This window comes from Gopherus evgoodei, chromosome 5 (genome assembly GCF_007399415.2).
Source record: "Gopherus evgoodei ecotype Sinaloan lineage chromosome 5, rGopEvg1_v1.p, whole genome shotgun sequence".
NCBI lineage: Eukaryota > Metazoa > Chordata > Testudines > Testudinidae > Gopherus > Gopherus evgoodei.
In genome coordinates, this window is record NC_044326.1 from 117,141,114 (window position 1) to 117,156,084 (window position 14,971).

General features: G+C 42.1%; 1 protein-coding gene across 23 annotated transcripts in view; it reads left to right on the forward strand.

The window, feature by feature from the left end:
- ANK2 (ankyrin 2) overlaps positions 1–14,971 on the forward strand; it is a 598,819-nt gene that overhangs the window by 550,009 nt on the left and 33,839 nt on the right. For all 23 annotated transcript variants that reach the window (XM_030564737.1, XM_030564739.1, XM_030564736.1 and 20 more), the window contains 5 exons: positions 238–442; positions 1,668–1,764; positions 6,870–7,098; positions 10,304–10,429; positions 12,886–13,008. In XM_030564737.1, the coding sequence (XP_030420597.1) occupies positions 238–442; positions 1,668–1,764; positions 6,870–7,098; positions 10,304–10,429; positions 12,886–13,008 (780 nt within the window). The remainder of the gene's footprint in view (positions 1–237; positions 443–1,667; positions 1,765–6,869; positions 7,099–10,303; positions 10,430–12,885; positions 13,009–14,971) is intronic.

The following is a 14,971-nucleotide window of genomic DNA, read 5'->3' on the forward strand; positions in this document are numbered from 1 at the left end:
AGTCAGATTTCTTGCGTTTTATTAATGACTCTGTCACTGACTGACTGTAGGATATTGGGCAAGTCACTTAACCTCTCTGTGCCATGATGGTAATACTAACATAGCTCACACAGGAGTTGTGGAATTTAATTATGACTTGCTATGTAACATTGGCAGGGATCAGATACATTCATTTACATCTTCATTAAACTACATTTCCATATTGTTTATTCATTTTTGTCTTGTTACTTCGGAAAGGCCCAACCTATGCACAACGAACTTATAAGGAAGATTTTAGGCAACAAGGCAACCTTCAGCCCTATAGTCACCCTGGAGCCAAGAAGGAGGAAATTTCATAAGCCAATCACAATGACTATTCCTGTCCCCAAAGCCTCCAGTGATGGGATGATGAATGGTTATGGGGGAGAAACACCCACTTTAAGATTACTATGCAGCATAACAGGTAGGCTTAGTACTCCAGAGTTTTGTGTGTGATGCAGAATCTTGAGACCACAAAGTGTTGTTGCTCAAATGTATTAAAAAGATTACATTGACATAAATCTCTGTAAAATCTTTGCTGGGGGCTGTGTATGAGAAATAAACTGCATTCATTCCACTGGAGTGGAACTGATATTTCACCATTGGGAGAACAACATCAGTATTGTATATTTTTCTCCATGCTGTATAGCCTCATGCTTTTCACTTCTTAGCATTTTCTTCGCTGGTTCTGTTTATGGAGCACCATGTTCTGATCAATGATGTCTAAACATTCATGACACATAAGGAAACACAATCAATGTCCCAAAGAGTTCGGGGCCAAACTTGGAACCCCTGATTCTCTTTGGTAAGCTAGTCCCATTGAAATCAGTTATGAGTAACTGTTCATTAATATGAGTGAGGGATTCACAATCTGGCATTTACAATATAATACAAACAGAGTTTTTCTATAATTGTGCAAAATATTCTTCTGCAGAATTAATTCTGCTGAAATAAATAGCAAAACTTGAACTTGAGTCTAATCAGAATAATTGGGAAAGGAAGTTCTATATATTAGAAATCACAAATTTATTATTATAATTTCTTCCTCCCAAGTACAACTTCAGCAGAGTTGTTACTGGGATAATTTCCCTCTATATGGGTAAAGAATCTGGAATGGGCAGAAGTTATGTTTGGTCTCCTTCTTAGCATATGCGAGACATGCCTCAGGTGGCACGGGATCAGGATTCATTACCGAATTTGGTCTGCTGGTTAGATCATTAGCTTTCCCAGTTTGGGCCAGGTACTGACACGAAGTGTGACGTGAATGCTGATTCATGCCCCCATTACATTTAATTATGACATACAGAAAATTTTAGCCTCATCTTTTTGCTTTTCTGTGTCAGAAGTTTGCATTTAGCTGTAAGTCCCAAAGCATTTCAGATGCAGTTTGAAAAGATTGTTTCCAGAGCTGTGCTTCAGCACTCATCGTTTGAGAAAATGCTTATTGGTTTATTTGGGCAAAGTCTCTCCTTGGCTAAATCCAGGCGATCCTGTTAACATCAGCGAAGTAACATCAGGTGTAACTGAAGGCAAAACTGGGCCTATTGTTTACAACAATATGAAACATGCTACAAATTTCCTACAAAAAAGAGGGCTGGGATTTTGCTTGTTTTTAAATTATTATTATTTTTATTTATTTGTTCTTTCAGGTGGAACTACCCCTGCTCAATGGGAAGATATTACAGGAACAACACCATTAACGTTTGTCAATGAATGTGTTTCCTTCACAACAAACGTATCTGCCAGGTACACACACAGCAAAACATCTCTGTTAAAATGAACCCTTTAAATCTGGTCCTTTTTTCTTCCATGCATTTCTCACTTATATCTAACCTCTTTTTGGAAGGGGTTTAGTTTAGTTTAGTTTAACCATTATCTTCTATATAGTAGAATAAGTTGATTATTTTAAACTGTTTAGTGGCATACAATAGCCACAGTTCAGCAAGGTACTTAAGCACATGTGTAACTTTAGGCATGTGAGTATTCCCATTGAAGTCAGTAAGACAACTCAAATGTTTGAATGTATGGACGCTCTTAAGAACATTGCTATAGCATGAATGATTAGACCCAGAGTGCATCCATCCAACTGGGATGTGAGAGGAGATTTTGTAATTGACCTAACTGCATTCCTTTTATGCCTGAAGGTGTTTTTTACAGACATACAGTGGGATTTTCAGTGTTGACTTTACTTTGCACTTACCGAATTAAATGGGAATTTTATTGTCGATTTCAGTGGGTGCAGAGTTTCAGTATCAATGAGCCCCTTTGAAAACCCCACCATGGCTTTGCCTGGTAGGTCCTTCTCTACCGAGCAGCCAAAAGTCCTTTGTTTAAACAGTTAATTGAAGAGTCATCCAGGGAAAACCCACCGGGGAAAGAGGTTGCTTCTGTACTTGGTTTACAATTTATAAAAGATTATGTTACTTCCAGTAATCTCCAAAGAATCAGAAATCGGAGAGGGAGAACTGGTATAATGACCTGGAAGTGGTCCTGCATGTAAATCACAACAAACTGAGTTTAACTCTACAAAACAGTTTAACTCTACAAACTGAGTTAAGCGTACATGAAAACGAACAGCAGTAACACGTCCTTCCATTTGCAAACAAAGCAATTGCACACCAAGTCATTCTAAATTAATTCAGCTAAAGTATCTGCCTATCTTCAGATTTTGCTGCATTGCAGATACAACAGAGACATGATTTTAGCAGCTGTTCAGTGTCACTGAAGTGAAATACTTTCCTGATCAGATTCAGCTACTGTCCTTCTGAATAACTATGAACAGAATCTTCAAAAGAATCTATATTAGATTTGATTGGCTTTTTTATTAACATATGGTGTTTATTATTATCTGTTATTTATATTACAGTGGCACTGACTCAAAATCTGGTAGGCCCAGCAGTGGAACATTTTTAATAGTGGGGGTGTTGAAAGCCAGCCCCCTTACCCCTGTCTACCACTTCCTCCTCCCCCCCATCCCCTGAGTTGAGGCCAGCAGCTGGGACCTGGGCATGAGGCCGGCAGCCAGGAGCCCAGGGCTGCTGCAGCACACCGCCTGCATCCCTAGTTCCCATGCCTATGAGGCCCAGACACACATCTGGGAAGATACAGTCCCTGCTCTGAAGAGTTTTTAATCTGTGGGCCCAGTCCTTCAAATTCTTGCACATGTGAGTAACTTCACTCATGCAACTTGTCCCATCAGGTTCAATAGAAATATTTGTATGAATGGAGCTACTTGTGTGTGTATATCATTGCAGGATCAGAAGCTATTAAAATGAAGTGTCAGGTTCTCACCCCTGCTCAGGGTACTTTGCACCACTCCAGCAGTGCAAAGCAGTTCTAGGCCGAATCAACAGGCTTCCTGGGGATTCTCTTGGTGTGGCAAAATTACCAAGTGAGATAGGGTCGGCATAACCAGTTCTATGCCACCCTTGTTTGCATTCCCCAGCATAAAGGCATATATAGGACATGGCAACGGAAAGGGAGCCACAAAATGTCTGCTTTTCACCAGCCGGGGGCCACTGAGAACTCTCAGGATCTAACACCCTTTCTGCTGAAGCAGTGTTAAAATTGGTGGATGATATAGACAAACGTTTTGTAGCCAGACAAAATACTCCTACTATTTTAATTAAATGAACCTACTGACAAGCAAGTCTAATCAAAGCAGTGGTTAAATTGGGTCAGGCTTCTGGAGCCGTGTGACAAGGGCTCTGTCGGTAGAACTAGTGAGACATTTCCCCAGTGTAGACAGAGCTCCATTTGCAGTAAATGCCAGCAGTGAAGCTTTAAAAAGATATGCTCAGTCTCAAACAAATGGGGAATAAACACTTTTCACTAGAGACCACAAGAGAGACCTCTTCAGCTGTATGTTGTGTCTCAACAGTTGTATGCAGCATTAGTTATGCTAAAGACTTACATTAAAGACTTCATTCAATAGTCAGCATTGCAGATTAGACACTGTATTTGAGAGATCCAAGTCTAGAGCTGCATGAGGGTTATGGCATCAACAGCAAGCCCAGATGTGGAAGTTGTTAGCGTGTGAACAATGAGTCACGATTGTTTGACCTATAGGCCTTCTACAACAGGGGTTTTCGAACTTTTTTTCTGGTGACCCAGCTGAAGAAAATTGTTGATGCCCAACAGAGCTGGGGCTGAGGGATTTGGTGTGAGTGTGGGGGGGGCACAGGGCTGGGGTAGAGAGTTGGGGTGCGAAGGTGAGGGCTGCTGGGTGAGACTGGGAATGAGGGGTTCAGGATATGGGAGGGGGCTCTGGGCTGGGGCAGGGGGTTGGGGTGCAAGAGGGGGTCAGGGTTCTGGGCTGGGGGTGCGGGCTCTGGGGTGGGTTGGGGATGAGGGGTTTGGGGTACAGGAGGGAGCTCGGATTTTGGGGGGGCTCAGGCAGAGGGTTAGGGTGTGGGAGAGGTCAGGGCTGTGGGCAGAGAGTGCAGGCTTTGGGGTGGGACTGGGGATGAGGGGTTTGGAGTGCAGGAAGGGGCTACGGGTTTTTCAGGGCTCAGGGCTGGGACAGGAGTGTGGGACGAGGTCAGGGCTCTGGGCAGGGGGTGCAGCCTCTGGGGTAGGGCTGAGAATGAGGGGTTTGGGGTGCAGGAAGGGGCTCTGGATTTGGGGGGGCTCAGAACTGGGGCAGGATATTGGAGTGCAGGGTTGGGGTGCAGGCTTACCTCAGGCAGCTCCCGGTCAGCAGGGGTCCTGCCACTGCAGACCGTGCTGTGCCCCGAAAGCAGCCAGCAGCAGGTCTGGCTCCTAGGCACAGGCGCACAAGTGGCTCTGCACAGCTCTTGCCCGCAAGCACAGCCCCCTCACAGTTTGAAACCCACTGTTCTATAAGATCCACCTGCTCCCTTTTCACTCAGCAGGATATTTAAACCTGTGCCCAAAGTAAAGCACATGAAGTCAGTGAGCAGGACTGCATGTGCTTTAAAGTCAGCCACAGGCATATGTACCTTTCTGAATTGAGGCCTTAAAGTGGTTTTACAAGAATCACACTCCCATTCACAGGATTAAGTCCTTCCAGACAGTGTTTGGGAAATTGGTACATTTATCTAGAATACTGAAGAAGTTGATTGCAATCTTGACCAATTTCCATTCCATCAGACACAAATTTAGTCTCAGCTGTACTTTTTGTCTGCTGTATATGGAATCAAATTTTAAAATGTTCCTCTGTTTGAGCACTGTGGAGGCTTCTCAAGGTAGGATTTGCCTCCCTGATTGGAGTCAGATACAGTACAATCTTTCCCCACTTCTGTAAATTAAGGACCTGGAGTATCAGATTTGCTTCCTCGTGTTCAGATGTCATCAATTTCCACTGTTTAATCAATGAACATGTTCAGTGTTGTAAAGAAAGGCACAGAATTAACATCCATTATTGTTCATCCTAAATTGAATAAGACCAGAGTAATCACGTTTCAAATTGCATGGTTTGTGGGATGTTGTGCCATGTGATCTACAGTAAGTAATAAGCTCCCTGTAGATTGTATCAACTCTGAGTCTTTGACCCTTCGTAAATTCCTCTTCCTTACTACAGGTGTCAAACTCAACCATGTTTTCCACCCACTCATTAAATTTTATTTAAATGAAATGCCATCAGCTCCAGGGATAAACCAGATGAAAATAACAGCTTTTATTCCTGTCATTTGAAAATATATAACAGGGCATTTATGCTGCTTCAGCTCAGAACTGTACAAGATAGGTTGTTTTTTTTGTCAGTGCCTTTATTACACAAAGAGCACTCTGTTTGTCTCAACTAAGTGTCTGGCAGTTGTAATAAAAAATGGTAATGTTTCATGTTCTTGCATTTTGAGAGGGGGTAATGTTGCTGTCTAGTGACTAGCCAGAAGAGGTGGGGTAAGGTAGTTGCTACCACTATGAGTACGGGGAGTTTTCCTTCTGCTCAACTGGTAGAGGCCTGTTTCTGGAGCTGTAGTTCTAGTCCTGGTTTCTGAGGTGTGTATGCAATTTATATAGTGATCTATGTCTATTGTCTGTGATACTTGGGTCTGTTGCAACATTACATGAATGACAGTTGCTTTGTGAGAAATAGCGAGGAATGTTTTCAATGAACTCTGCTGGAGGAAAGTGTTAGAAGCTGGTATTCTCTTGTAAGCAGTTTACAGTAAGTGGTTGTTAAATAAGTGAAGCCAGATAAACAATGACCTCTCATTGATTTAATCGGTTTATGGGCAGGCATATTATCCAAGAGACTATGTCCGGCAGTATGGGCCTGTATCATTGTATAAAATCCAGATTATACCTGAGGTTCCATACTTTCGTTTCTTGCTCGGGTAAGACTGCCTGGCCACAGTGCCGGAGTTGGTTAGTATTGGGGGATGTTCACTAGGAAAGCATTTCCTTTTATGTCCTATCAGCAGCTACTAGGTTCTGTTCACTGCTGTATAATGCAATTTCCCATATCTAGATGACATGGAGATTAGTAGGGCATGTTTTGGTTTACAGCTAAGCCTTAATGACAACAGGTTAAGTGACCAGGTCTTTAATTCAGCAGGTTACTGTTAAAGCTCCTGACCCCGCAAAGACTTCCACATATACTTCACTCAAACTTTAAATCGTTGCTGGATTAGGATCTATATCATTCTTTAAAATTTCCTTTTACTAAGAAAAAATGCATTATGGGTTACCTGACACTCATCTCCCCAAATTGAGTTTTAAATTTCTATTTTTTTTCTGATTTTTTCATGAATAACTGTGGCTGTGTTACTTGATGTCAGAGGGCAATGGTACCAGGACAGTGTCTACACTACCAGTATGGAGATTTGCATTGCTTACATCTTGCTAGACGGCCAATTCCAATAACTGCTCTTCATGTTCCTTCACAGGTTTTGGCTGGTAGACTGTCGGCAGATACAGGAATCTGTTACTTTTGCCTCCCAAGTTTACAGAGAGATTATCTGTGTGCCTTACATGGCCAAATTTGTTGTGTTTGCCAAATCACATGATCCCATAGAAGCTCGATTAAGGTGCTTCTGCATGACAGATGACAAGGTGGATAAAACGCTAGAACAACAAGAAAACTTTGCAGAAGTTGCCAGAAGCAGGGATGTAGAGGTACAATACAAGATAATATAGTATCATTTTCTTTGTCTTCATTCACAATGTCTTGCCCCATCTATTTCTAAAATCACAAATTCTGCCTCCGATATCAGACAATATGCAGAAAATAGTAATGGAAGTATGTATACATTTAAGAAATGTTTTGTAATTGGATTAAAAATCAAGCTTATATTCTCCAAACCAAAGAATGTAGTGGTCTATTTTTGTGTGTGGAAATGTATACTGGCCTTTTGTATCTGCTTTTCTGTTCATAAAAACAGCAATTGCAGAAAACTCTTTTTATACCTTCAAGTTGTATGCATAGTTTACATAGCAAGTTGGTTATGTTTTGTAAGCAGAATACTGTGATCTCAGAGCAAGGTATAAGATAATTCAAAACAAGCACCGAGTTTCAGGCCAGCTCTGACTTCATATGAAACTCTCATTTCATATCAATGGGAGCTAAGATAGGCCATCAGTGAGTACTATGGAAAATCCCAGCTGTAAGGTTTAGATTAAAAGAAAGGATTGAGACTGTGATGGAATGAGTGGCCTGCAGATGCTTCATTCTGGAGGCTCAGAGTTCCCAGCTCTAGGGTAAACATCTAAGTGACTTTGGGAGCTTAGATTCCATAAGTCTTATTGACATTCAATGAGACTCAGGCTCCTAAGTCTCTCTTGAAGCATTTTTGAAAAATGTATCTCTAAACTCATTCCGTTACTCTCCAGCCCAGTAGGGTTAGAGAGTATTATATAGGTGGCATTCTCTATCAAATCCAGGGGAGGGGAGTCTTCAGGATACTGTGATGATCACTCTTATTGTCTAATTTCACTGCAAAACAGCAATATGGAAGGGTAATGGTTCCTATCTTCATCAAGGAACTATGCTGTGGTGTACAAACAATGCTGAGGGGAACAGGAATTCTGCTGAAAGGCTGGCTTTGTTTCTTGTCAAGCAGGAGTAATTGTCAAGCTAGTTTTGGGGGGAGGAGGAAAGATTATAGTGAGAGGGCCATTTCCTGTGGCCCTTAATGAGGCAAAACTGTCACTGAAGTTGGCAGGAATGTTGGCTGATTAAGGACCTCAGAATTTGGTACACAAAAACAGAGAAATTAGGACACTGGGCGGCTACAATGGAGGGAGATCACCCCAAGGGAGGGTATAGCAGTATTGCTGCCACACTAATTCACACACCTTACAGTTTTGTCAGAGGAAGGAGCAGTTTTAAACCCACCTACGCTCTGTAGGAACCCTCTCTGTGGAATCTACCTGAAAGATGTTATAAATCAATGCATCTACCAGCCTGCCTCACCCACTTCCAGCCCAGGGCTGCTCACTTTGTAGCCTGTGTTTTCTGACTCCAAGACCCTCAGTGGAATGGCAGTGGACATGGGGGCTGCAAGCTTTGTTCAACACTAAGAAAAGCGCACAGTGACCATTTCTATTGTGGTCACAGGAGAGTGATTTAATTTTAATTAGCTTTGTGATGTAACCTGTCAAGACAAAATCTTAAATTCCTTGTTGTTCAGATAATCTCCCACTGACTCCTTTAGAAGTTTGCCTGAGGAAGGAACTTGAAAAAGCCAAGTAACCACCTCAGGATTTATCCTTTTGCACTTATTAGTCATATTTTTGATGTTTAAATGATTTAAGCTTTGTAAGGCACATCGAATGTCATAGAGTATGGACTCTGGAGATTTTCAAAGGCTCTAAGATCAGTTAGGTACCCACCTGCCACTTTCCACCAAATACCTATTAATAATCGAAAAATCGTCAACACCTTGACAGAGTAGTTGGAATTGGTCAGCTTGTTTGCTGTAGACATCAGTGAGAAAAGCCGTGCTTGTCCACCAGGAGCAAGAAGATAAATTAGCAGGTTTGATAAATATTCATGTTTGATATTGAACATAGAAAAGCCTTTCTGTGTGGGTATTAGCGCTGTTTGTTAAATGCTTTCCTGGCTGAGTCAGCTCCTTTAAAATTAATGACAAGCGGGAAATGGATAAAGCACAGCGCATTCTGCCTCCTGACAAATACTTTTATTCTGCTCTAATTCCCACCATGCGTATATGATTTCTGAGGTTCTGTGTCTGGTGCTAAAGGCTGTGATAGGCAATCTTTTGCAGAGAAGATAGATAAAATAGGTGCTTATTACATTGGCAAAACTAAATTACTGGGAGGTAGAGGTAAGAAGAGCCCTTTGAACGTGCTGTTAGCTTGTGTGGGGTGACTCCAAAAGCTGTGATGAAGTGAGTTCCCAGGTCTGAGGAAGGGTCATATAAATAGCTACCAGGAAATATAAGCAGTATCATAGAGGCATCCCAGACATTCACTTGAGGCCTGGTTTTCAGAAGTATTAAATGCTCACAACTTCAGTGGGAGCCAAAGGGATCTGCAAGTGCACAACCCCTCTGAAAATTGGGCCTATGGAGCCCAGGGCAAAAGCCTCATCTCTAAGACTGTTCCAAGTAGATTGGACCCTTATGGTCACCCTGCTGCAGAATAAAGAAACTATGCAATTATTTGAATTGACCAAGAAGGTAAAACATGTAACCTCACGATACTCACAGCCAGATTTGCTACATTCCAGCTCCAAATTGGGATCCTGAGTTTGCTTCAACTGTAATGGTGAACACAGAGTGACTGACCCCTTTAAGAGGGAGCAGGGTCCAGTGCACCTGTGACTTTGTCAGCTGCCACCCAGGTGTGGTTAAGAGAATGAAACAGTGATAGAGTTAGCCAGAAAGGGGCAAGTGAGAGCTGAAAAGAAAACGGGTTAGATGCACTTGTCGTGCTGTGGCATGATGCTAGAGGGTGCCCTGGGTGAGGGCCAGCATATGGTAAGCAGTTTAGTACAGTATGCTGAAAAATGCACACATTCTTGTAAATGGAAAATCTGCGCAGGTTCATAGAACACAAAGCATTGTTCTCATTTGTAAGCACTTCTCACTACTCTTAGCAGGTGAAACTAGTATGATATTCAAAATTAGAATTGAGATAAATAATCTGAAATGTGTCTTCACACATTCGGGATAATACTAAATGGCAACACTAATGCTGAGGGTGGAGATCACTGTATACTGAAAATTTTAAGATTGGTTCAACTCAGTGCAGAATTATGCTTACATAAGGATAAATCAAAATCTTGTAAAAATGAATATTGAATATGGCTATTGATATGATTTGGGGGGGGGGGATTCTTTTTTTTAACTCCACATAGGTATTAGAAGGAAAGCCTATCTACGTTGACTGCTTTGGCAATCTGGTGCCACTAACAAAAAGTGGGCAACATCATATATTCAGTTTTTATGCCTTCAAAGAAAATAGACTTCCGCTGTTCGTCAAGGTAATGGAATAACTTCAGTTGTGGGCTGTGGTTTTATTCAGGGCTGGCTCTGGGTTTTCAATACACTTGTCAGTCTGGAAAATGTCCATCACACAGTTTCCCCACCTTCTCATATAAGAAATACTGAAATAAGTATTTTGTTGCTATGAGCAACCACTGCCTTCTGTTGTCTGGTAGGGCAAACCAGACTTTATCAAATACAGTAGTCCCAAATCTGGGTAAAAATGCACTGTATGTGTACTAATCTGTGGCTATATCACTCTCATCAGTGCATGGCATACTCACAGTGATGCATTTCAGACTTCAGTGTTGTGTCTTTTGGAATACTGTTCTCTACCTAATGAGATGAAGGAACAGCTCCATTAGTCCTTATGTTTTATTTTTCCGTGATTTGCAAGTGCAGTCCTCTGTTTTACAGAAATAAGTGTTTCCTTCTGTCACAATGTATGCAAGGCAGCAAGTGCATTTACATAACTGGGAAAATCCTCTTAATACTCCTGTATTCCAACTTTGCTATTTGCGGTAGTAGGTAAGCATTAGATCCCTGATACTAAGTGGTTTGACTGTGGTTCATGAGAAAGCTGCAAATACTGGTCTGCATCACAGACAGGTCAGCTAAATTGTACTGGTGCTGGCCTTACTACTTATCACACCAAAATCATATAAATACAGCTGTAGTTCTTCAAGTGTTCTATAGGTATTCTTCAACTCTATGCCCAGTCTTACTCCCACTGAAGGCAATGCAAAATGCCCTTTGACTTCAGTGTGAGCAGGAATGAGTGCTTTATTTATATTTCAAATTATGCTGCTCATCCACTGCCTTCATAGAGTCTCAAGTGGAGGAGCAAGCTGATTGTGATAACAGCTGTAGTGATGCTCTCGCTAAAAATCCATGTTACTAGCATGGAGACCTATTGGCATGGATCTGCTATGCTTAAAGTTACCTCTGACAAATGCACTTCTCTCCTTTCAGAGGGACAGGTTCAGAGGGCTTCAGTTGTAGTTTTATTTTTGAAAATTGTCATGTCAGTAGCACTAGAAACTGGAGAACGCAGCCCAGAGAAAAGCACTTCTATAGGCAATGCAGAGCACAATTCCCTGGCAATGAGTTTCAAAGCCATCCCTAGGTGATTGTGCCCGGAGTATTGGGGTAATTCTGTATCACCAACAATGGTGCCAGGGATTACTGGGCTGAGATTGCTAAACCAGTCATTATAGGTTCTTGTTTAAATTAAAAATGTTTAATAATCTCTGTGATATAAAATTAATTTAGCTAGTCAGATGTGCAGATGGGGATTAATTGAGAAAGTAAACTTTTGGAAAGCATCTACAATTCTAGATAGGTTAGTCATAACCAAGGAACACCCTCTTGTGTCATCTCCCCGCCACCCAGCTCATTATTGTATGAATGTCTGACTTATATAGAACTGAATCAGCTGTGTTTATGTCACATACTGCTGGCTTCACATGGTTTGTCTCATCCTGAATTTTCTAATACAGTCCTGAAAGTATGTCATGTGGCTCTGCATCCTGTATTTTCAGGTTAATAGAAGTATGTAATCACATGGCTATATTTAAGACTAATTTTTATCATTTGGCCTTGGTGATGAAATCTGTAATGAGGTATAATTCTTTTATTTGTATGTACTTCCCTAGACTGTTTACGGAACCTAAAACCCCTTCATATTTGAAGTCCTAAATGTTGCATGTCTAGTTCTGCCTTACAGATGTGATACATGGGGATCTTCCAAGGTTTACTTCAAAGTGTCAGAACACATCATGCTCTCATATAATTTTGTTTTGTTTCATGAATTATACAGTGGTCACACTTAAAAAACTTGCAGCTTTTTCAGAGATATCCCAGCAGTAGTCTCAATTTTAAGTGCACTGAATTTTAATTGCTAAGGTATTTTGAAGTAGAAGAAAACTTAAGTGTGACCTGTGTCACACTCTCCCTATAACAACAGCTAAATGATCAGTTGCTGTCTTTTGTTACTAATGAAGTCAAAGAAGCAGCAGTTGATGATGATGTACCAAGGAAAATATAAGTGCATGTACAGATTATGGTAGTGATATGTGTGAATTTTGAAGGTTTTTATTTTATAGATTAATTAAAAAATGCCCTAACATCAGTATGTCAGTGAAAAACAGAGTTAGTGCAGGTTATCATGAAAGTGTAGTCACAGTGCAATTACTGTCTCAAACTGCATTGTGTGAATAAGCCATTATTACTGACTTCAAAGTGTCTAAATTATTTTGCTGATCTCTCCTGTTTTTCACATATATACACATACTTAAATATATAACAATCCAGAACAACACCATAAATGTACCTCTATACATGAAGGATCTTTTTTCCAGATCTAATGTCTACCTGTAACTAGTTTTGACACTGCATATGGAATACAGAGGGCAGCTGAAGTACAGATTAAACTTTTATATCTTTGCTGCGTTAGGTACGAGACTCCACTCAAGAACCTTGTGGGCGGCTATCATTTATGAAGGAGCCAAAATCTACTAGAGGGCTAGTCCATCAAGCCATCTGCAACTTAAATATCACATTGCCACTTTACACAAAGGTAATGTCAACTGTACTGTATCAGAGCTTTATAGAAGTTTTTTGTCTAGGATCATCAGTGTCACAGCACAACCAGGAAATTGGCAGGAGGGCAAAAGATTGTTAAAAATCCATAATTTAGGGCATGTTTTCTATAAATTCAAGTCAGTCTATGTTAGGCTGACATACAGCTGCAGTGGTTCATGTCCACACTGCTCTTCTTCTGTCACTAGTGCACATCCTCACTAGGAGCACTTTCACCAATTTAAGAGGGGCAGTGTGGGGGACTGAAAGCCAGAGTTTTCAGCTCAATGTGCGGCTCACTGCTCCTAACCAGGAGCCTGGCTGTCCCCCTCCTGGCTCCCTACTCCCCATCAGGAATGGGACAGCTGCACCGGGTTTCTCGACTCCCCGCTCCCCACTGGGAGCATGGCAGATGACCGGACTCCAGGAGCAGAGCACCCTGCCAGGCACAACTATGTTCCCCAGGGGGAGCAGGGACTTAAGAGCTCGGGGAGGGCAGCCAGGCTCCTGGCAGGGAGATCTGTGCCTGGTGTCCAGTCGACTGCCCCATTCCCAGCAGGGAGTGGGGAGCCAAGAAGCTCGGTGTGGCTGCCCTGTTCCTGGTGGGGAAATTAGAAGCCCAGGGGGGCAGCTGTGCTTCCAGCGCGGGATCTGCACCCAGAGTCCGGTCAGCTGCCATGCTCCCAGCAAGGAGTGGGAAGCTGAGAGCCCAGGCAGCAACACAGAGCCAGGAGGTTGGGCAATAGCCTGACTTGGAGTGTGGAGCCAGGACCCTGAGAGGCAGCACGGCTCCCTGCGGGGAATGGGGAGCCTGGGCAGCAGCCTGAGTCAGGAGCCTGGGTGGCAGCCCAGCTTGTAGCAGAGATTGAGCAGCAGCCTGGCTGGGGAGCCCAGGAGCTGGCTTCTTGTCAGTTTCATGGCTCCAGTGAACAGAATGACAGCCAATAGATATAAGTAACGCAGTGTTTACAGGAAAACTGCGTCACCCTAACTATACAGACATAAGCCCTATGCCTCTCGTGGAGGTGGAGTTACTATGTTGGTGTAGTAGGACACTTAGGCTATGTCTACACTACTGCGGTAAGTCAACCTACGCTATGCAACTCTGGCTATGTGAATAACGTAATGAAGTCGACGTACCTTAGGTCAAGTTACTGCGGGGTCTTCACTAGACCCACTAAATCGACTGCCAGTGAATCGATCTCAGAGCATTAATCCTGGCTATAGTGTAGACCTCCTCTTACATTGGTGGGAGCAAGGCGATAGTGTGTACACTGACATAATTAGGTCGATGTAAGCTGCCTTAGTTGACCTAATGCTGTAGTGTAGACCAGGCCTAAGGATTTTAGTATTAGCAAGGGGAAAATAAATAGTATTTAAAATTTATCAGTGTATTTGAATATTGGCACAACCACTCTTGAAAATGCACAGTGCATATTTGACGTATCACTTTGGGTGGGGGAAATATATCAGATTTTGGACCATATGTCTTTCTGACTGAATTTCAAATAAATTATTTCCATTCTTTAAGTTTTTAAACATATCCTACATTCTGGTGATGGAATAGTCCAAAAAACAAAATCTGGGACACATATGCCAAGTCTGATGTGAAGCTCATGGAAGTTAGTGGAACGACTACCACAGACTTCAGTTGTTTTTGGAATGGGCCTAGGCTCAGCTTGGTCTCCGTGCAGAAATTATATTGAAACTAATGACAATTCTGTCCCGTGATAAAACACAGAACTGGAAATCAGTGAGGAGGACTAGGTGCCATTCCCAACTTTACCAAAGACTTCCTATGTGATATCGGGTAAATTGCTTAACCACTCTGTGCCCTACTGCCTTCTCTATAGAAATGGAGTTCCTATTCAAGCCCGCCTCTCACTGGGTTATATAAGAATAAATATATTAATATCTGTAATGCATATTGCAGTAACTCCTCACTTAGTTATGTTCCTGAA